The sequence below is a fragment of the Talpa occidentalis genome, unplaced genomic scaffold (assembly GCF_014898055.3).
Source record: "Talpa occidentalis isolate TD23 unplaced genomic scaffold, MPIMG_talOcc4v2.1 talOcc4.9, whole genome shotgun sequence".
NCBI classification, from domain to species: domain Eukaryota; kingdom Metazoa; phylum Chordata; class Mammalia; order Eulipotyphla; family Talpidae; genus Talpa; species Talpa occidentalis.
In genome coordinates this window covers 13,376,439-13,398,881 of record NW_023605305.1, presented here as the reverse complement: position 1 = coordinate 13,398,881, position 22,443 = coordinate 13,376,439, and the positions used below count along the sequence as shown (strand labels likewise).

At 40.7% G+C, this 22,443-nt stretch overlaps 2 protein-coding genes across 6 annotated transcripts; one reads left to right on the top strand and one right to left on the bottom strand.

Annotated features, from left to right (window-relative positions):
* The first annotated feature begins 520 nt into the window (after positions 1-520).
* SRSF10 (serine and arginine rich splicing factor 10) lies at positions 521-12,623 on the top strand. Of its 5 annotated transcripts, none has more exons than XM_054690891.1 (6): positions 521-701; positions 2,094-2,200; positions 6,032-6,133; positions 7,276-7,438; positions 7,651-7,701; positions 7,877-12,623. In XM_054690891.1, the coding sequence occupies exons 1-6, from the start codon at positions 637-639 to the stop codon at positions 8,172-8,174; spliced, it is 786 nt and encodes a 261-aa protein (XP_054546866.1). In that variant the 5' UTR covers positions 521-636; the 3' UTR covers positions 8,175-12,623. The 5 variants fall into 5 exon arrangements, with proteins under 5 accessions (XP_054546866.1, XP_054546865.1, XP_054546868.1 ...); XM_054690890.1 differs by having other exon boundaries at positions 522-701; positions 7,648-7,701; XM_054690893.1 differs by having other exon boundaries at positions 523-701; positions 11,335-12,623.
* A 209-nt stretch (positions 12,624-12,832) lies between these two features.
* On the bottom strand, positions 12,833-18,820 carry PNRC2 (proline rich nuclear receptor coactivator 2). The gene is made up of 3 exons (XM_037501377.2): positions 18,659-18,820; positions 17,605-17,811; positions 12,833-17,060 (listed from the first exon to the last, which is right to left on the bottom strand). Exon 3 carries the CDS (start codon positions 17,040-17,042, stop codon positions 16,620-16,622), a length of 423 nt encoding a protein of 140 aa, XP_037357274.1. The 5' UTR covers positions 17,043-17,060; positions 17,605-17,811; positions 18,659-18,820; the 3' UTR covers positions 12,833-16,619.
* Positions 18,821-22,443: the final 3,623 nt, after the last annotated feature.

Here is a 22,443-nt window from a genome sequence, read left to right as displayed (position 1 = left end):
AATTTAAAATTTAAAAAATTTAAAAAAAAAAGAAAAGAAAATCCCTCTCTGCAAAAACACACCTTCCCTTTCACACTCAATTCGAGAGGCTGTAAAATCTTTCCTGGCTGCTCAGTGATCTAACAAAAGCCAGCGCATGAGCTGGACGGGAAATCGAATGGCGGATTCTCCAAATTATTTTTAAAATTTCGCCCAGTTCGTAACAACTGTAAAGTCAGGAGTAAGGGTTAAACCATCCGTTTCCTGACTTAAGCTGGTGGGGGAGAACCGGGCAAGGCAAAAAAAAAAAAAAAAAAAAAAAAAGGGCGGGAAAATAAAGCACTAAAGAAAGAAAGACCAGGCTGGGGGAGGGGCGGGGACCGCGCGAGAGGCCAATGAATGAGGCCGAGGACGCGGCCCGTCCCTCTGCCGCCCGCGTGCGCAGGCGCGCGCCCGCTGATCTCGCGGGAAAGAACCGTTGCCGGCCCCGGCGTTGCGCCCAGGTGGGGGGGGGGCTGGAGGCGGGAGTGAAGTATCGCGAGAAGAGGCGGTTGCCGTAGCGGAGCCCTCCGGCTGTGTGTGCCTGAGGATCCGCCGCCCGAGCCGCGGACGGTTTGCCGAGCCCGTTACTACTCCGCCGAGCCTCCCGCCGCCGCCATGTCCCGCTACCTGCGCCCCCCCAACACGTCTCTGTTCGTGAGGAACGTGGCCGACGACACCAGGTATGCCTGGGGCAGGTCCTCCGGGCCTACGCGCGGAGGCCGCAGGCGCCCGGAGAGCACCGGAGCGCGGTGGCGGCGGCGCGCCGGGCCGGGGGAGGGGAAGGGGCGAAGATGGCGGGCCCGGGTCGGCTTTCGGGCCCGAGCTAGGCCGCGCCGCCGGCTCAACCGCCGCGTGGGAACCGGGGTGGCGCCCCTTGGCCTCCCGGACTGTGTCGGCCGCGTGGCGGGTTTTGGGTCCCCTCCCCCGCAGAGAGGGGCCCCTTTCTCCCCGTTTCCTCCCGGCCCACTTCGGGCCGAGCACCCGCTCCCCATTGATTTGTTGGCGTCCACGTTCTTCGGGGTGCACGCCCCTCGGCCCGGAGGTTTTTGTTGTTTTTTTTTAACTAAAAAAATTGCATCGAAATAACGGGATCGGGGGAGGGGAGGTGGCAACACGTTCGCTACCTTTTGTTTTATATTTGTGGATTTTTTTTTTTAAATGGTGGCGATTTTTGGAGGAAGGAAATGCCGAAATTTGGGGGACCACTTGAACGGTACGAAGTAGTTCTCCCCGTTCCTGGTAAAGGATTTCGGAAGCCTCTACCTTTCGGATACGGGTCGCTAAATTGGATTAATCCAGACCGTGCCTTTGTTCTCAGCAATTCCCTTAATTGTTTGGAGTTGCCCGCAGAATTTTGGGGAAGGGGTTTGATTACAAGATGAGACTTTGTATTTCACAAATGATCGCTCTGTCCCCAAAAAAAGAAGCCAAATTACTTGGGGTAACCTTGTATGGTTTACATTCTTCTGTCCTAAATAGGAAAATAAGCACAAATTTTTACTGCAAGCGTCTAGAAAATTTTCCCCTTTATATCCTTTTCGGCATTTAAGGAGTTGCGTGACTTTTTTCGAACTTATTTACCTGGTACTAGGTGTTAACCCTGTTACTCAAATTTGAGAGTAAAAGTAAGTGCTTGGTAATTTCAGAATTCTCGCTTTGATTTGACATACTGTGAAAGAAACGCATTAGCAGTACTTCCATGGAATCTAATGCTGGTATACCTATCGTAAAAAAGAACGATGTGGGCAAAAACAATAGAGATAAATTGTGATCGGATTACCTTAAAATGTCTGTTGTTAATGTGAGATAGTAATAGACTTTATTACAAACTTTATCTTCCCAAAAAAGTGAATGCTAGCGTTCCTTTATCAGAAAACATTGCCTGTACATTTTTGTATGTTCTTCAAGTTGGCTCTTAATGCGATACGGAAAGCTTGTGTCTCCGACCACTGAGGGAGTCAGCACACAGTCCTTTTTATTGATTGAACTGTTACAGGAAGATAACTGTCTTACAAAGAAATTCATCGAAGGGAGTGAACATAAAAATTTGGGGTTTTTTTATGATATTTTAGGTCTGAAGACTTACGACGTGAATTTGGTCGTTATGGTCCTATAGTTGATGTGTATGTTCCACTTGATTTCTACACTCGCCGTCCAAGAGGATTTGCTTATGTTCAATATCCTTTCTTCAGATGGCTGATTAGTGAGGGGTGTTGAAGTTTGAAATTCAAGTTTATGTAAGAGGTAACATCTAAAAAGTAGTTTTTTGTCCTCTTAATAAATGTCTTATGTCTTCAAATTTTTGAAAATTAATTCTGACTCACACATTGCTCTTATTATTTCTTAAAGTTAATCCAAAAATGGTAAAATATTTAAATTCCCATTCATGCTGCTAAAATTCAAATCAGTGATAATGATAATGTGATTTAAATTTGAATGCACTGGTTGCTACCACCGTTAATGTAAGTCAAATTAAAAATTAATATGTTCTTGTGCTTAGCAATTAAAGTTTGGTATTGTTTGTTAATTTGAATCACTTGATCAAAAACAAATTGTATAACAATGAGGTAAACTTCTTTAATATTGTCCCCTAATTTGCTGTCCTCTGTTGTTACCTCAGAGAATGTAAAGCTGTACAGTTATGGCGACCCCAAAGAGAAAGCATGAAAGAACCTTTAGAGTAGAGTTCAACACTTAAGGCAAGTAGACAAGCCAAAGACCTCTTAAGGATCAGGCTTGAAGAGAAGGGAGAGTTTGGGAAAAGAAAAAATAAAGAAAAGCTGGAAGAAGGACAAGCCTAATGGGAGACAAAGCCTCGCTTTATCTACAAAAGGGGGAAAAGGTTGTTTTTCAAAGTTAAAGATAAAGCCATCTGTCATATTTGGCCACGCATCTCATGACAAGTCCTTCTGACAAGCACTTAAAGAGTTAAAGGTCAAGATGAAGTTGAATGATGGCCAAGATTAAAGGAGTCATACCTGATGTATCCTACAGAATAACTATTTTCTTTCTTTCTTTTTTTTTAATGTTTTGTAAGCAGTTAATTTTCAAAATTATTCTGGTTTGGTCTAGTGACAAAACCTGTAACTTGATTTATGTGGGCCTTTGATGTTGTGATTGTGGTCTTGTATAAATGCACTCTCTCATAGCTTGTCAAGTTAAAGTACACCAGGATGTATGTTGTTAAGCTTAAACTCAGCATACTTCTGTTTTGGACCAGGTGGTCAGGTGCCATAGAGTAGCAGGCAGTGCTCTTTGGAATAGCATGAAGTTTTGGGGTTGAACTGACTCCTCAGAACCATACTTAAGGGGAGACAGGTGCATGTTCTGGGGATTACTTAGAAATAGTTGTGGTTTGTCTTGTTAGGGTCAGAGCCACTAGAAATACTACCTGTTTATTGATCGATTTTAAAGTGACTGCTGGGAGCACACTTAAACTCCTAACTTCTGAATCTTAGTTCTCTGAATCCTGCTGGCCTTGCACTGCTTTACTGAATAGAATCAGCTGGCCCTGGATGGATTGCAGAAGGCCTTATCCCCGGGATGGCTACCTAAACATGATCTATGGGAAAGCATTCCCTGGCCCCGAGTTTCGGGTGACATTACTGCCTTCAGTGAGAGCTTCCTATGAAAACAGAGGTTCGGGCTGTGAACTTCAAGCTAGGGGAAAAAATCTTAAATTTAATGGACCTCTTGAAACTTGGTGGAGTCTTGGTGAGACTTATTCGTAAAGGCCAGAAGCTGCTACTCTTGCAGGGCCAGCACTCAAGGACAGTTGTAGGTATTGGTTGCAAAACTCTGTTATAGAGTGGATAAGAGCTATATCTGGCTTGGCTTTTTGTCTTTCTTTTAAGTGATGTATTCTGGCTTGTAGTGTTGACCTGATTTTACCCAGCTGTGAAGTAGCCTGGGAACCAGGATCAGCAGCAGTTTGGCACAAGACATATGATACTTGAGCCACAAAAGAGTTGTCATCTGAAGGAATCCTAAGGAGAACAACATGTATTTTTTACACAGTGTTTCTATTGTCTTAAGAGAAGTAGATGTCAGGATTTTAGGAAAAACCCTGAGTACTAACTGGCCTCAGACTGGTGTCTGCCCTTGCCATAGTTATCTCTTCTGCCTGACCCAGTTACTAGTTAGCCTCTCTTAACAGGTAAAGTAGTTTACCATGTTTCATCCAGTCCAGGTTTGTTTTTGAGGGTTAGCTCTAAAAGATAATTTGCTCTCATGCTCAATCTAAATCCTTTTTGAATGTCTTTTCTGTCTCTTGAAGTAATAAAGTAGCATGCCCTTTAAGAGAATTACTCCTTTCATTTATTTTAGCGCCCAACTGCATTAATGTTGAGAGGTAACAGTCACAGCATTCAAAGTTCTAAACCTCTTCTCCCCCTCCCCCCCCCCAATTGCTTTGCCTTGTCATGTTGAAAGCGCCATGATTTAGGGCTTAGGAGAACATCTCCCTTAACCTACACATAGTAACCTCAGGGAGAGAGCTGGAAACCTGGTGTGGTCCTTAATTCCTTTCAAAACAAAAAAGTAGCCATTGAAAACAAAAAAGCAGAAAATCTAGTGAGGTCAACTTTTGGAATAATAGGGTATTAGTATCAGTCTTGAAAAAAGTATGTCGCTTCGGGGTGTTTTTTAAATCAGCTCTTAAGATCTGCGTTCTTCTCTCAAATTAAGAAATAGAAATGGGGCCTCTTTGGTGGCACAGGCTATTGAGTGCAGCGCTGTGAAGCTGTCCACAGCCTCTGCAATGCAGGTTCGATCCCAACCGGCCGTGGAGATATCCACATGGTGTGGCCAGACCTCTTCTCTCTCGCCCGTTGCTCCCCCCAGCAGTGTGTTTCAGTCAGTCTGCCTGTTCTGTTCCCTGCTCTGTCTGGTGAATCCTCTCACTCTCCTGCACATCTGGCCTGTACCCCCGGTTCTTGTATGCATGAATAAATCTTAAGAAAAAATAGAAATAGCAAGATGGAATAGTGATTTTTAAGTTTTTTTTTTTAGGATAGAAATCCACAGCTAAATCTAACCTAACTCCCTTTCCAAGCTTTTATATCAAACACTGAATATGTACTTGGCCTCTGTTAGGATGGTGGTTTTAGGGAAAGAGCTAAAAATGAACAGATTATCTTTGTAAAACCAAGAGTTCTCAGGATATGGCTGGTATTGAGGGGGAAAGACAAGGCAGCTTAGCTTCTCAGATCAAAAACAGTATACCAGCAGTTCCTGCTTCAGACTGATAAATGTGAACCTGAAATCCTCAAGTTGAAAACCAGCCCCAAACCCACCTCGTTGCAGGAAACTGTATTTTAGTATACTAGGGCTTCCCGGTCCAGGAATCTTTATAAATGGTCTGTTATTTCTTACAGCATGCTTTTATAGCTTGTGCATGGTATAATGTGCTTTGATAGAGGGGTGTTTTGAGTATTGCTTGCTATCAAGTGGCTAGCATACCAGTCTTGCCTTTGTGATACAGGGAAGACAGCTACCTGAAGTAATAGTTACAAATGTCTAAGAAAACAGCAAAATTAATTTGAGGTTGTAAGGTATATTTAGGTTGCTTACACAAGAACTATTGACATTTTCTTATTTTCATTTGAAACAAAAATGAAAAAAAAACAGTTTTGGTTTTATTTTAAGAAATTTTTGGTTTCTCATACAACAACTGACATTTCTTTTTTGTCTTGTTTTTGTAAAGTTAATTTTTAAAAACTCAAGAAAAAATGTTTAGTGGAAATACTTGGTAGTTCAGCTATAACCAGTCTCATTTCAGTAACTTTACAATATGTAGTCACATGTGTTTTCAACTGTATGCCTTAGAAAATCACAAGTGCTTTAGCACTGGGAAGTGTTTATAGCTGATACAGCCAACTAGTAAATGGGGTCTGGCTGCTTTTTCTAGAATAATACCGCGAGATTGTGAAGTGCTTCAGACTTACCAACTGAACTCTCATTCATTATCAAAGTTTGCAAAACTTCCCAAGCCCCTTAACATTTAGCACATTTGAGGATGTTCGTGATGCCGAAGATGCTTTGCATAATTTGGACAGAAAATGGATTTGTGGACGCCAAATTGAGATACAGTTTGCACAGGGGGATCGGAAGAGTAAGTACCCTTATGCCTAATATATGCGTGATGCACCCTTACTAGACACGGTTTTGAGATTCTTCTTGTAAATATTTGTGCAGTTTATCTATTCAAAACCCAAAAAGGTCGTTTTTGAGAGGATGGAGTACATTGAATACTTTTTATTTTTCATGTGAGATGTTTAAAAAAGGTTTTAGGGTGGATATAGATAGAATGTAGGGGTGAGAGTGCCTGAAATAAGTTCAGACTCTTCAGAAAATAAATCCATGTATTAGCTGTGACATGTTTATATATTTGGAATTGAGTAAGATTGAAAAGGATAAGATTTGGAGAGTTTTAGGTTTCTTGAGCAATTTTTCTTCAAAGATCTTCAAGGTATATAATTGGATGACTGAGTACATGGCTGTGGGAATGAACAGATAGAACTAGACTGTGAAAGGCTATATAGGTTACACCTAGAATCAGTTTCAGATTAGTACTAGGGGTTCTTTTTATTGTGCAGGCATATACTTGCAGGTGTTTGCTGCACGAGTGCAGGTTTTGGAGTCAAGGCCTATATTTTGAATTTGGGCTTGATCATATGTTGTTACCTTGGGCAGGATAATGAAAGATGAAAATAACAGAGGAACATTGGGGTTGACCTGGGTATTCCCTATGTTATTTATAGATATAATACACACATGAAGTATTTGCTTTGTAGATGTGAGATAACATAAGAATTGAGTACTGTTCAGGGTGATAGGTATGTTTGAGGCATTCGTTAACTTTTCTCATGGTCTCAGAACTATATGTCTGTTTCTGCATTTTGGCACTACAGATTGTTCATGGGCCACCAACAATAGTATTTTGTTGTAACTTGTGTTCCTGATGAATGGAAACCTTGGCAGGATATTTCCAAATTTGCATATAGTTCATAAGTCGTTCATATTTTAATTTGTAGTTTTTTAATACTTTTATGATATATTTTTATATTAAAGTAGCATAATTTTGGACAGTAAGCTGTATGTGAGATGTTTGAGTCTGTTTTCAGATAGACTTCTTTGTCAATATTTACCTTTTTTCAAGATTACTATTCACAGCCTTAACACAGATGGGGGGCAGGGCTAAAGGAAGGGGATGCAATTGTTTTTCTATATATTTCTTTTCTGTATATTTCATAGCTCCGAATCAGATGAAAGCCAAGGAAGGGAGGAATGTATACAGTTCTTCGCGCTATGATGATTATGACAGATACAGGCGGTCTCGAAGCCGAAGTTATGAAAGGAGGAGATCAAGAAGTCGTTCCTTCGACTACAACTATAGACGATCTTATAGTCCTAGAAAGTAAGTGTAATGTGTATCAGCAGTCTGTGGACAAGATTTTTTTTTACCTTTTTGTATACTTTGAATTGTATACATTGTATGCTTCATTGAAACTAAAATTATTTTAGTGCTTTGTTTTTAAGTTTTATGGTTTACTTTTTTAATCAGAAACTTTTTAACTCTGTAAACAGACATTTGTCACTGTTTGCTTTTTCTGATATGCTTTTTAGCAGTAGACCGACTGGAAGACCACGGCGTAGCAGAAGCCATTCCGACAATGATAGGTAAATAACTTTGCTTTGAAAAAAAACTTTAGAGTGTGTGTGTGTGTATGTGTGTGTATATATATATATATATATATATTTCAATTCAGAGTGAACTTTTGCTCTAAAAATAACAAATTTGATTAATATAGAATCTAATTTTTAGTCTAATTGTATTTCTCCTCTGTTTTAAAAGATTCAAACACCGAAATCGATCTTTTTCAAGATCTAAATCCAATTCAAGATCACGGTCCAAGTCCCAGCCCAAGAAAGAAATGAAGGCTAAATCACGTTCTAGGTCTGCATCTCATACCAAAACTAGAGGCACCTCTAAAACAGATTCCAAAACACATTATAAGTCTGGCTCAAGATATGAAAAGGAATCAAGGAAAAAAGAACCACCTAGATCCAAATCTCAGTCAAGATCACAGTCTAGGTCTAGGTCAAAATCTAGATCAAGGTCTTGGACTAGTCCTAAGTCCAGTGGCCACTGATAGTATAAACCATGATATTTTTAGGCATGTATCATTCATTTACTCATAGTTTGGTTTACTTAAATTATCAGGAATACAATGTTGCAATGATGCTTAAAAACACATGTCAGTTTTCCCTGTACCAGGCAATGGTAATAATTAAAATGATATGCTGTTGAGAAGCCACTCTTACTAAGAGTCCAGTTTGTTTAATGTTATGGGCAGCTACCAATTTGTGGTGTCTCTGTATATTTTTGTAAAGATTCTCATTTTTATGCTTGAAGTATTGGTGAAAGGATGTTGGTTGACCATAATTTGCAACATTGTCTTATTAAAAATAAACTTTCATATCCATATTTGGTAGAACTGTTAACATAGAAATGTAGCTTGCTAATTAATAAGATAGAATGATACAAAAGTGAAGTTGTAGCCACAGTACAACACTGACTTACCAGACACATGTAGGTTCAGGGTGGACCTTTTTGTCTTGTCAAGATGTCTAGGCCCGTGATAATAGCTAATTTATAACAGTGGAATAGTTTGTGGACCCCACTGTCTTTGGGGAATGATGCCAACTGGGTTAGGTAGCATTTGCAGGGAGAATGAGGTTTTGACTGAAAAATAGAGCCTTCACTTGTTATTTTGTGGATTCTTTGAAGATTTGGAACATAATAAACATCAGAAAAACTCACCTTAAAATTTGAGCTAGCCAAGGATGGCAGAAAAAAATTTTAAGGGGAAAGAATGCTCATATGTAGTTACTCACCATTAAGGAGCATATGTGTGACCATATTATTGCTTAATTTTCTTAACTGCTGTTAAAAAGCAGGTAAATTGTTTCAAAGCCAGTTTTGTTTGTGTGCATAGTGTAAAAGAACTGAATTTTGATACTTACTGCATTTGGTATGTGCATTTGTATCAAAATTTGCCTACCTCCCTATGAAGGAGGCTTGTTCTTCACACCACTTTATTTAATATGAGGCAAGTTGAATGACAACACTCCCATTTTAGGTGATTGTGTGGTGCCATGAAATTTAAATTAATTTCGAAAGAAGAATTTTAAAAGTCACATCTCTGAATTTTTGATTATCAATGTAGTGTGGCAATACCTGACTAAAAAATGAGAAAATAATACCCTTAACCATTTATAATTTCTATTTCTCTGAGAGATTGTTTGTCGGGGACGGGGGAGGGAAGGGACAGTAAAAGTAACTTGACATGTCCAGTTTCATTTCAGAATAAAAGCTAGCATCTTCAAAATTTTTAGATTGCTTGCTTACAGATAAAAGAAAGAAATACTGTGGGGAAACTATTCCTTTTAGAGGATTACTTTTTTTCAATTTGGTTTTAGTAATCTAGGCCTTGCCTGTAAAGAACAAAAGATGGTTTTTAAATACTGTTTGTGGAATGTGTTTAAAGGATTGATTCTAGAACCTTTGTATATTTGATAGTATTTCTAACTTTCGTTTCTTTACTGTTTTGCAGTTAATGTTCATGTTCTGCTATGCAATCATTTATATGCACGTTTCTTTAATTTTTTTAGATTTTCCTGGATGTATAGTTTAAACAACAAAAAGTCTATTTAAAACTGTAGCAGTAGTTTGCAGTTCTAGCAAAGAGCAAAGTTGTGGGGTTAAACTTTGTATTTTCTTTCTTATAGAAGCTTCTAAAAAGGTATTTTTATATGTTCTTTTTAACAAATATTGTGTACCACCTTTAAAACATCAATGTTTGGAGCAAAACAAGACCCAGCTTATTTTCTGCTTGCTGTAAATTAAGCAAACATGCTATAATAAAAACAAAATGAAGGAAATAATGATTAACTGGAATTATTATAGTTTGAATATGATTCTAAAATAACAATGAAAAAAATCCTTTGTAGATGTTAAGAATATTTTTAAACAGTGTTGACTAGGCATAGCTAAATTTACTTTAGATATGATAGAACTTGTCAGAAAGGTACATCTTTTACATAGTACTTAAAAAAACATAGGAATGTCAAGTTCATATTGTAATTGCTTATTAAGCCCTTTGAGTTAAATAACTCATGGGTTATTGGTAGTGTTGAGCATATAAAGTGAAATTTGGGTTAGCTAATTTAAGTTTATATTTTCATTATTGGGTGAACCAATAATTTTGCTCTTCCCCATCCTAAACAGAAATACAGTGGGCCTTGTAAATGTTTATGGTATGATTTAAAATACTTTTTCATTGAATGTTGATCAGCAGTTAATAAGTAATAACTCCTTGGGGAAACTGGTTTGGATGTTTTATGTTTTCCAGCTATGTTGTAATGACAATTATAGCTGATAATTATTAAGTATTGATGATATGCCAGAAACTATTCTGAAAGTTTTTAATGTTAGAGTTAACATAAAAGTTCCCTCTTCACAAAACCCTGAGAAAGATGCTTTTATTTTTCCCATATCACAGATAAGGAAACTAAGGCACAAAGAAAAGACTGAAAGCCAGTATTTGAGCTTACGCCTGGTCCTTAGATGGTTTTTTTTAATGGACTATTTGGAAGAAGTAGATTGAAGGAGATAGCCCATTGAAATTGTCTGGTTTCTTAGTAGACATAGGCCTGATGTTTTCATTTTTATTTACTTGTGTCACTTATTTTGAGATTCAGACCATTTTCTTTGAGACCCTTGTCTTCTAAAGTGACATATCTAACAACTTCAAAAGGACTATATTATAATGGAATCTGTGTTAGTTATGATCTCATTGATACTTGATGAGGATCCTTACACAGTGCTTTAATTTAGGATTACATAGTTGAGTTCCACGGTTACTGAGTAATAACTACTGTGTCTGGCACTGTGCTAAGTATTAGAGTAGATCATATCAAGACTGAAGTGAGGACTGACACTTCGTCTCTTTTTACTTAAAGTCTCTGCGGTTTTTGTGAGGGTTTTTTGGTTTTGGTTTTGTTTTTCTTTTAAGCCAAGTAAGCAAGAAGAAAATAATGACAGATAATGCTTCAGTAAGAAAGGAAAGGTGCTACATAGAGTGTGAGCTGTTAAGTTACAACCCAGGGGAAAGACCTGGGAACTATTGTACTATTCTCTTGAAAATTTGGCCCAGTAAGCTGCTACATCCAGTTCAACTAACAAAATCCTGTATACCACAGAGAAGAATAAAGAAAACCAAACTGACAAACATCCTTCTTTTATTTAAGACCAAACTGCAGCTGGAATACCCAGTACAGTTCTGCTTACTACACTTCAAGAAAGATCTGAGAAAGCGGAAAAAGAACCAAAGAAGGGCAGTTCAAGCGACCAAAGGGTGGGTGGAAGGTGCTGCAGTATGAATACTGTACGAATATTTTGACTCTGGTCTGAAAAGATAAAAGAATGTTATCGAAACTACATGGAATAATTGAAGTCCCTTCAAGTTTGAAAGTAAGCATTTTAGGACAATTAAAAGGAAATTCAACTTTGTACTTGTGGAAACTAACCCCTAAATCTGAATAGGTTTATATTGATTCGTGGGTAACAAGTCCATAATAAGTTATTGGAAACTAGGATGTCTGAGTATCGAGGAAGACAGCCATAGTCTCTTACAGTGCCTCTATTGGTCTGTTTCAAACTAAATTGGGTGAGAAAAGGTATGGTCCAATTTAAATTTTTCTTGGTTTTCTCTTAAAGTCAGTTGCATTTTCACCATTGGCAAATATTGCCTTTATTTATTCCAGTGCCAGTGTTGTCTGCTTAATGGTTTGCTTTGTTGGCATCTGAGTTTATTTACTTGTATGCCACATGCAGTTTACATATTCCTTAAACATTAAATTCTAGTTATATTTGACATCCACCTAAGAGGGTCGGTCCATCTCTTCTCACCTCTTTTCTAGTCAGTGTATTCAGCAAACATTTACTGAGCCCTTAAAGTGGGCGGAAATTATACTGGGTAATTGGGGAGAAAACAGATAAAATGCAGTTACTCAATAAATGTCTACTGAGCACAATCTAGTGAATCATTATACCGTGGCCTCATTGTCTTGTTTGAGGTGTGTTATAACTATTTTGGAGCAGTCATGCTAATGTAATTATAAAGCCTTTAAAAACTATCAAAGATACGTAATCTTGTGGTTATCTGCCATTTAAAAGTATCCAATATTTCTGTTTGCATCCCATTAATACAGATAATCAAAATGATGTTTTAATCTGTAATAATCTGATTTGTTGTGCAGTGACTGTAATATTCTAGAGTTATATTAAATTGTTAACTCTGCCTCCTCCAAAACATTAGGAAATAATCCCTAAAATAAGTATTTAACTTTGCATTAGATATAAAGGAGACACTGGGTGCTATAATTAGATTATTTTGAGGCAGACAGCTGTTACCCCAACTGATTTAGTATGTTCTGTAATTGAGAAAATGTTCACCAAATTATACTTTCTAGTGATTGACATGTACATTTTATAGGGGACATGTTCTGTGTATAGTGAATAAATAATTTTTATAGTATCACAAGATGTTTTGATTCCTTAGTTCCTTCTTAGGATATGAAGTTTGTCTTCCTATATATTGATTTCATCATTCACATAACTTGAATTTTGTCATTTCTCCCACATATTTAAAATTTTCCATGTAAAGTTTCATCTAAAACTATGAAAGTGTTTAAGCCTTTATAAAGATTTTGAAAATAGAGCAGAAAACACATAATGAAAGGGAAAATGAAATGGTAGAGGTATTTTTACCCATTTTATTCAAAATGTTTAAGTATCTCCAAGTTCACACAGTAAATAAAGTGGCAGATTCTAATGTCCATAGTTGTTCATTTGGTCCATCCTTTTTTTCTTTAATATAATGGAACTTTTAGAACTTAATTTTCATAAAGTGATAAAATATGAAATCTAAAGGGGAAATTTAATAGATTCCTAAAAATGATACTGGAAGTATTTTGTACTGAGAAAGAGGTTGGTTAAAGGTCACTCAAGACCTCACAACTGTTGTGACTCACAACAGTTTTCCAACCTGGCTCTCCAAACTTCAGTCTCACTATGTTGTGTATTGAGCGTATTCCCGTGAGAGAATTTGCAGGGTAGGGGGACTTGAGACAACACACTGATGGTTCAGGAATGCTTTTAGAAGCCCCAGGAATAAACTTTCTGTTGATAAGTTGAAACCTATTTGTCTCCAGCTATTGACCTCTATAAGACAATAGCTAGTTGCTGTGGATTTTTCTTTTAGGTTTTTTCCCTCTGAGTCCCCCTCACCCCACAATGTTGGTTGTTTATTGTATCGTTTCTATGTATTTTAAGACAATTTCATCTTTTAAAGATGGTTCTTTTTTATTTGGAATAAAGAACAGGGCATGTAAGTCCTTTCATTGATAATTGACAGAGGAGTTTGTCAAGGCCTGTGTCTAGTTTTTGTAGGTCACCTTTCTCAATGCTGGAGAGTAAAGTAAAAAACTAATCTAGGGGTCAGAAAAATCTTATTTTTTTAAGACAGTGCTGCCTTATAGAATTGTGACTTGGTAGACTTCCTCATTTGTGTAAAGAGGTTTTAGAGCTGTACCCTGCCCCTCTTGTTTTACAAAGTAATTGCCAATGAGAATGCAATTAAAGGTAACACTGGAAAACTTTTCAAACACTTTGACTTTTTTCCACCTTGTGCTTGCTTTTGGAAAGAACAGAATGTACTAGAATTTAAGATTATGAACTTGAGTCCATCATACTATACACTGCCAGCAAAAATATGTGACGAATTTAAAATACTGACTTAAGGTTTACTGTGGCTGACTTCAGCCCTTAGAGGATAGGTTCTCCAACATTTGGTTCTCACAAGTACAATGAATTGGGAAATCCCTGTCACCATACTTTGTGCAGGCTGAGCATATCTTTATTTGAAGTACCTTTCTAAGATAGGACATTGATATCGTTAACTTTAAGTTTCACTTATCCGAAGCTGTTAAACTTTAGTTAAAAGGCTTTTTTCTACTCCCCTCAGCCCTCTGAACACTTAACCACTTTAGTTAGTCCCATGTTTTAAGTTTTGGTCAAAAACCAACAGACACCTAGCTTAGAACATTCACAGTATACCCCATCTGGTTCCACTCTTACGGGTTTCAGTTACTCACGATCAATCTGTCTGAAAATACTACATACAGGATTTTGAGGCCACATTCACATAACAGCACATTGTTATATAATTGTTACATTTTATTGTTAATATCTTAATGTGCCTAATAAACTTGGTATATATGTACGGGGTGGGGGGGGGGTGAATCGTATACATAGTTTGGTTATTTGTTGGTTTCCAGGCATCCACGGGGGTCTTGGAACATACATCCCTTGTGGTAAGAGAACCACTATACCTGGTAACTCCAATGCAGTACAGAATTTGGCAGTCCTTTAATAGAAACCATGTTGGGAGTATAACAGGGGAAAAATTAAGACCCAAGTGTTGATTTCCTCTAGATCAGTTACAATCGTGCATGAGTTTCTATCAATGATGGTTCCAACAGGCTATACACCATCCATCCTAGTTTGTGTAAATACACTCACAATGACACAATCACCTGACAATGTTTTTTAAAACATCTTGCTCCTTAGTCACACAGGACTATTAAAAAAGCAACTGTGGTTCTTGGGATTCCTCCAAAGGCCCCCTTGTAAAAATTAACAAGGACCTCTGTCAAGGCAGTTCTTTTGTGTTAACTCATCTTAGAATGGCGAAAAGAGGGATACATGATTAAGCTTTGTTTAGACCTTGACACAAAAGGAATTCATAAGCTTTATGACATTTCCAAAGTGTTCCGTAGTCTTAATGTTAGCCCTGCTGAGAAGGAATAGTCAAAAGCAGTTAATTATACAACTGTTTAAGCCAAATGTCTACCTAAAAGCCAACAGTCTTGTCATGTTTCAGTTGGGTTAATTATGTGCATGTAAGATTAGGCAGTGTTAACCTTTTATAAAACAGAAACAAGCCAAAGAAAAAGCAATCTTAATTTCAAGCTTAAATTCATATTGTGTATGTTAAGTACTCTATAACTTGTCTTTAGGCTCTCATTATTTGACTTGGGCAGTATTATGTCATCTGAAATTATTTGGAAAACTATGACTTAGCATTCTGTTTAAAAATACCAAGAAAGCAGCCAAGTTAGAAAATAAGTTCTGAGAAGTTCTAAATTGATTCCACTCATACCCAATTTTTTTTTTGCTGTTGTGTTAACTGTTACACTTAGCATTTAATGCTATCAAGGTATTAGGTAAGAAATTACATCTTTTGCACAGTGGTCCCTGGGTTGCGCTGATGACAAAAATGTATACACTGGCATCACTATACTCACAGGTTACAAAAACTAGTCAAAGTCAAAATGCATATTTAAGGTTGGAGGGACCCTTTAATAGTTCATCTTTGGACTTAAGGTAGAAAAATTAAAAGCCCCATACTACATTTCACATCTCTTAAAAAATAGGAAGTGTTTTACAGCTTAAAATCTTGTTACATAAAGCTTATGCTAGCATTTACTTTGAAATATAGATTACAATCTGATCAATTATACATACACTGGCACTTGAGCACAAGGGCAAACTTTAAAAACAAATTATTTTGGACCTCTAAAATTAGGCCATAATACTTTAAAAAAAAGAGTTGATGGTCTTACATTCAGCAAATTCATACTAAAATATTCTATTTTTGTGGGATAAATGCCAACAAAGTTTTATATATATGCTACAAGTTTACTACATAAATATTTACATGGCTCTTTCCTTAGGTACTTTAGTTTCACATTATAAACCCCCACTTTGAGCAAGCCTTGCAGGGAGGATTTGAGACCAGATCACTGTTAGAATAGCTTGTGCAGTGCTAAATACAAAAATGTATTTCATAAGCTACTCAGTGACCACCAAATACTGTTTCTATTTAAAAAAGAAAAAATAGTTTGACGTATTTGTTGGCAGGTACCTACCCACTGCATGTAAGAAACAGCCACTAATCACCACCATGCAGTTCATTAAAATGCAACTATTTAGAAAAATTCACATTTTCTTTTGTCAGTGCATCGGGTTGTTGGCATATTACTTGTTTAGATGTTTCTACACAGGCATTAAACTTTAAAATATTCAACTAATTTTCAGTCCCTGTATTTCAGGCACTCCTAATCAGGTTCACTAACATTCAATAAGTAAATCTAATCCATGAATGATAAATTAGTATTTTCTCTCGAATAGAAAAAAACAATTCCCTTCTCATTCCTGAAATCTAAACTTGATGGTTTAAGATTTACCCAATTCAGACTACTTAATATCAAAAACAGTAATTTAGTCATTTTCAGTTGCACTGATAACTACCATTACATCACAGCATGTACAACACTTAATAAGGGAGATTAAGTCTAATTATATTTTCTTCATTAGCCAGTTTTACGGATTAATTCCCTAGTGAATTTGTCACCGAACAATTGACAACTACCCTGTAAATACAACTAACTTTTAACATTAGTAATTTATTTTATACCTGGACTTTAAGTAAGGTTTTAAGTTGGAATGTCATTATTTCCTTATCAGAAGGATTAAAGGAAACAGGAACCCAGTGGCTTGGTGGCTTAGGCAAGACACTTGGTGATGGTGGCTCACTAAATTTGGCTCCAGCGTAGTTCTGATGATTAGTTTGAGACTTAAAAAATGAGGTGGGACTTGGTAAGCTAGAGTTCCAATTTTGATTATTTGGAAAGTTTTTGTTCTTCCCCCCATTTTGCATGGCCTGCCATGCAGCTGCTGATGAATTATAAGTATGTCCTCTCTCTTTTTTCTTATGAACAATCTTCATCTGGGAGTTCTGGTCCTTGGTCTTCTGTCTATTAAGCTGTTGTTGATTCTTACTAACATTTCTAGATTGTGGGGCTGGAGTGTTATACCTCTCTCCACCACCCATCTTCAGCTTCTTTGTCACCTATAAGTGAACAGAAACAAAGTGCTGAGTAAAGCTCCATAAGAACTTAAAGACTTAAGCTTCTAGAGCTGCAATCCCACTGCCCACCTGTGACTATGAAGGTGCCTCTTTTCACCAACACTCTTCCTCTGCAGGGCAGCAGCCTTCCTGCCTGCCGGTGACCTGTCAAGGCTACCCACCTGCAACTATGCAGGCCTCACTTGGCAAACCTGACCCTTCTGGGGCAGCTCTTCCTGACGCTTCTGTCTATACAAGTGTCTTTAACTGTTTTAGCCCTTCCCTAATAAACCTGCCCTTTAAATATTTTTTAAAAAAGCTTCTTGAGCCCCCACTTGTAATTCCACATATCTTAGCTAACTCAAAAATGTTTTACTCTACAGCTTTAATTTCATTAATCACACTTCATTATTTGCACATCCTTTATTACCTTCCTAGGAAAAATGAACATATCACAAAAATAATCCTCTAAAAATAAAGACAACTGATTTAGCAGGATAGGTGTTATAAAAAGGTTTTGCCCCATTACAATGTGAGTTTTTTATACCTTTCAGTCTGCTTTTCAGATTGCAGGATTTCCACGACCTGGCCTCTTCCTTGCTGCCAGGCCCAAGATAATAGATGTTGTTTTCTCACAGATCCTTTCCTTTGTCTCAATACATAAGTTTTCATGGGCCGATCTGCTGAGTTCAGCCTAGGCGCTAAGGCCAACATCTGAGTCTCCTCAGCGCACCAAGTTTGAGAGAAGTCCTAGCTAGAAAAGTGAAGATTTCATTATTTCAATTCAAAGACTGGTAAAAACATCATTTACATTACAATTTGCTATGGAAATAACATGTTAACTTTGAAGAATAACTACTTCCTGAACTAAAAGGGAAAAAATGAGATGTTTCTGAAGATGGCTTTCTTTGATAATGTAACTATCATTTAACAATTCTCAGCTTTGAGATACCCGGAACGCCCTTGAGGAATTTTGGGACCGATGTCTGCATTTACCGCACCAAGTTAACTTTTTCCTGGGATCTTTTTTGAGTCTCACACGGCTCTAGTAACCAAAATGTTACGCCAAACTATGGAAGCAGTAGCCATTACAGCCATGCCAAAAAATTGGCTTAATTTCCCGAACAGATCGTGCGTTATGTCCCACGAGGCTTTCCCCATCTTTCGACACCATGTATCCGTGTTCACAAAGCCGCCTCTCCGCACGGCTACGTCACGCAAGGTGCGTCCTTAGTTGTGGACACTTAGTTGTGGTCCTTCCCCCTTAGGTAAGTTTCCACGAGCCACAGCCACCTCGGCGACGCTACATAAATAAAAGTGCCTCCCTGCGGGGAGCACTAAGCCCCAAGTTTTCACGTGCTACTCCAAAAAGCCAAGTTACCAGACAATACGCCCTTCGAGAGTACGGGGGCCGCGCAGGCTGCTTCCGTAGCCCTGGACAACAGCGCGCCAGGAGAGCTGGGCCTTTCCCCGTGGCTCGTCCCGCGCGGCCGGGTCCAGCCCGCCGCCGCGGCGCGGCCGCCCCCGAGCTCGCCCCCGGCCCCAACAATGGGGAGCGCGGCCGCCAACATGGCCGCGCCCGCGGCGCCGCCGTCACTCACCGACTTCAAGCTCAGGACTACGGCGGCGGCGGCCCCTGCTCGGCGTCGAAGCCCCCCTTCCAGGGAGAGACGAGGTGCGGGACGAACAAGGCCCACGAGCACGGAGAAGCCAGCTGCCGAGCGCCTCCGCGTCCCCGCCGCGACCGCCTCCTCCTGCCTCTACAGACAAAATGGAGGCGGCGGTGCGCGCAGGAGCGGGCGGGGAGGCGCGGCGGCCAATCCCGGCGCGCCGGCGCGGGGCCGGGCCAATGGGACGCGGGCCGCCGCCTGTTGCCGGGGCCGGCCGGGCGAGGGGCAGGCGGCGGCGGCGGCGCGGGTTTGAAATCCTGCGGGAGAGGAGCATGTCGGGAGCGGCCGGGCCCCCGCGGGCCGTTCTCCGGGATCCGCGGGGCGCGACGGGCCCTGCCTGGGCGCCGGACCGCCCTCGCGAGCCCCGGGCAAGTCCTGGGCCGCGGCCCCAGCAGCCGGCCGGGCCCCGCGCGCGCCCGGCGGCCCCCGCCCTGGAGCGCGGCGGCTGCCCCGGGGGCGCTGCTGGCCGCGGCCTGCGGTCCCAAGCCGAGTTCTGGGCCGTGCGCGGTTTTCGCAGAAGGGGCGCGCGGGGTCGCCCCTGCTCCTCCCTCCCTCGCCTTGCTGGGTCGCGGGACGCGGCTGCTCGTCCCCCGACGGCCCGGCCTCGCGTCCCGGGTGCCCCCCGCGGCGCGCGCCCCCGGCCCCCCCGGACCGGCGTGGTCGGGGCCTCGCCCGTGCCCGGCTGGTCCTCGCGGCCGGGGCAGCCCCGGGTCACACCGCAGGGACACCCTGGGGCGCGGGCGCGAGTAAAGTTAGTAGCAAGAACGGGGGCGCCCTTATTCCGGGTTCTGCCCAATTGGGAAGTGAAAGGGGGAGAAGAGGTACCATCCCTCTGCTCGTGCCCGGAGGTGCGGGCAAGAGCCACGGGGAAACGGGAGTACATGGATCGGCAACCCGAGAGGTTTTAAAAGGGAACCCCACTTTCTATGAACGTGGGAGGCACAGAATTTATAGATACTATTTCTTGTACGTTCCACATAATTCATTTTTTGATCTTCATTTTTTCGTTAACTTCATCTCCCACCTCTGTGCCCTTCTAGCCATGGACCTTACGTTTTTTTAAGACTTGCTACTGCGTTTTCAAAGAGGAGTTTGTTCATCAATTTAGTAAAATGCATAGAAGAGATTTTTGAGCATGGAACTTTCTGGCACTTACTGTACAAAAGTCAAATAAGATGTGCTGGTAAGTACTACTAGGTAACCAACTGCAAGTGTCATCTAGTTCCTAAAAATTCAAGGAGCTGGCTTAGACTTCCCGCCAGAAAACAGCCAGGCTGTATTTTATAGGTTCAAGACTTTGAATTCTGAAAAGACTCTTAAAATATAAATTGTACTATAATGGCTTGTAAAGTGAACAATTTGGTTTTCTCTGAGCGCTTTCTGCTTTGAGTCTCTTTTATAGCCATCCCAGTTGCCTTCCAGATTCATCCCTACTGAGCCTCCACCCTCCTGCCTTTTCTCTCTACCCTCCACAGAATCTGATTCTTACATTTTTTAATTTTTTTAGGTAACATTAGTTCACTGTATATGATTTGGGGGTACAGATTTTGTTACTTTAAAAGAGAAAACGGTGGCCCCAAATTGTATTATACAATTCAACTGCCCTCTGAAATTTATCTGTGTAAACACACATGCAACTTACTCTACCATCCTTCCCCCTGTAACCAGAAAATGCTGGGGTGGGGCTGCCCTTCCCTGTCAGAAGCCAAGTGAACAGAGACGGAAATTCAATCTATAACCCGCACTTCATCCATCAGAAAGTCAGCGATGAGAGAACAGGGGCATTTTACCTTAAAAGTTCATTCTAACATCTCATCGCAAGCTCGCCTTCCTCTAGTGAACTAAACAAAGACAGTTAATCATAAGCGAACCTCCCACCACGCAGCCCATCGTGGTTGGCGTCTCATCCTCATCATGTCCCCAGAGTTTGTTGTGGCCTCCTTGGTCATCTTGATGCAGGTACCCCCTATTTTCCTGGGCCTGAGAAAACATCTTTTCTCCTGATGGCGTCAATGTCCAACACTTCTTCAGACCTGACAGGGGCAGAACTCTCAGTTCAAAACAAGAGCTTCAGGGCCTCCCCGTTTGCACAGCGGGTTGAGCACAGCACTGTGAAGCTGTCCGCAGCCTCTGCAGCACGGGTTCGATTCCCCGCAGGCCTGGCAGACCTCTCCTGTCTTGCCTGCTTCTCCCCTCAGCAGTGTATTTCATCAGTCTGCCTGTTCTGCTCCCTGCTCTGTCTCTGGTGAATCCTCTCACCCTCCTGCAAGTCTGGCCTGTACCCCGGTTCTTGTATAAATAAATAAATAAATCTTTAAAAAAAAAAACCTTAAGTGTTTGAAAAAAAAATAAGAGGTTCAGTTCAAAGAAAGACATTAATCACATGGTGTTTGCATGTGTCCTATGCTGTATATGTATGTGCCAACTCCTATACTATACAACACTGTACTATTCCTATACTAGGTATGTTTCCCTTCCCTTCCTCACTAGCCCCATCACCCCCACCCCTAATTGTTTTGCTTACATAATTTCATTTAGTTTTACAAATTTGGGGGTAGGTGCTTTTTTTAAAGATTGATTTATTTATGCATACAAGAACTGGGGTGTAAGCCAGAGGTGTGGGAGGTGAGAGGATTCACCAGAGAGAGTGGGGAGCAGAACAGACAGATGTACTGAAATACACTGCTGAGGAAAGCAGCACTGCTGTGCCATGTGGGTTGCTCCCTGGCCAGCCGGGGATCCAGCGGGGATGGAACTCGTACTGTAATGCCTGGCAGTAGCTTGATAGCGCTGTCTTTAACCACCTGGGAGGTCTAGTAGGTGCTATTTTGATCTCAACTGTACCAGTGAAGAATATGAGACTCAGTTCAAAGTCATGGACTAAGACCCCTGAGCCCAGGCTCTATGCTCCTTGCCACCCAGGGCCTGAGAAGGTGCTTTGCCCAGAGCAGACACTGACTATTTGCAGGACTGCCAGGGCTGCTTGAGCAGTATAAAGCTTCCTGTCTGTCATCCTGCTGTCTGGCAGAGTCAGGCTGCCCTCAAGAGAGCGCTGTTAAAGCCGTGAGCATGTCCCGGATGCCCAGGGGCCTCTCAGTACAGTTCTAGCCTGATCCTCCATTAATATTTACCAAGCGCCCACAACAGCTTAGAACTGGAAAATAAAATCATGCCTTCCTCAGGACATCTGATACAACTTCTGCCTGTTCCCTGCTGCTTTTTAAACTCAGTTCCACCTATACAATCCAATGAGGGGTTCTCGTAGGAAAATGTTGATGCAAACAGCTCACAGGATGTAAATCAGCCAATGCACCAAAAGCATAATAAATATGAGTGTTCAATACCAAACATCTATTTAATGAAGATTCATCTGGTGCAGGCACTCTGCCAACCCCTGGAGATACGACAGTGAATGAGGTTCTATCCAGCCCTAAAGGAACTCAAAAATATCCCCTTTACTGTTTATCTGAGAAGAAATCTGGTGTCTGGGAACATTCATTTCCTCAGTGCTTGCCCTGAGAATCAACGACAGGCTATGACGATTATAAACACAGTAATCAATCTACAGACACAGCTAAGGAGGTGCAGGTTAGTTAGAGGCATTGTACCGTGATCCTGGGGGATGGAAGGGGTGGGGTGAAATTCTTTCTCAGGAGAGTGTTTTGAATAATGCATCCATGGGAGCCCAAATCAACAAACCTGTTACATAAACCTAG

Bases quoted from the DNA above. Each gene is read 5' to 3' on its own strand.
- SRSF10 (XM_054690890.1), top strand. From the start codon at position 637: ATGTCCCGCTACCTGCGCCCCCCCAACACGTCTCTGTTCGTGAGGAAC. The intron at 2,201-6,031 runs ATCCTTTCTTCA...CATTTAGCACAT, and splicing joins AGGATTTGCTTATGTTCAAT to TTGAGGATGTTCGTGATGCC. The intron at 6,134-7,275 runs GTAAGTACCCTT...TATATTTCATAG, and splicing joins TGCACAGGGGGATCGGAAGA to CTCCGAATCAGATGAAAGCC.
- PNRC2 (XM_037501377.2), bottom strand. From the start codon at position 17,042: ATGGGTGGTGGAGAGAGGTATAACACTCCAGCCCCACAATCTAGAAAT.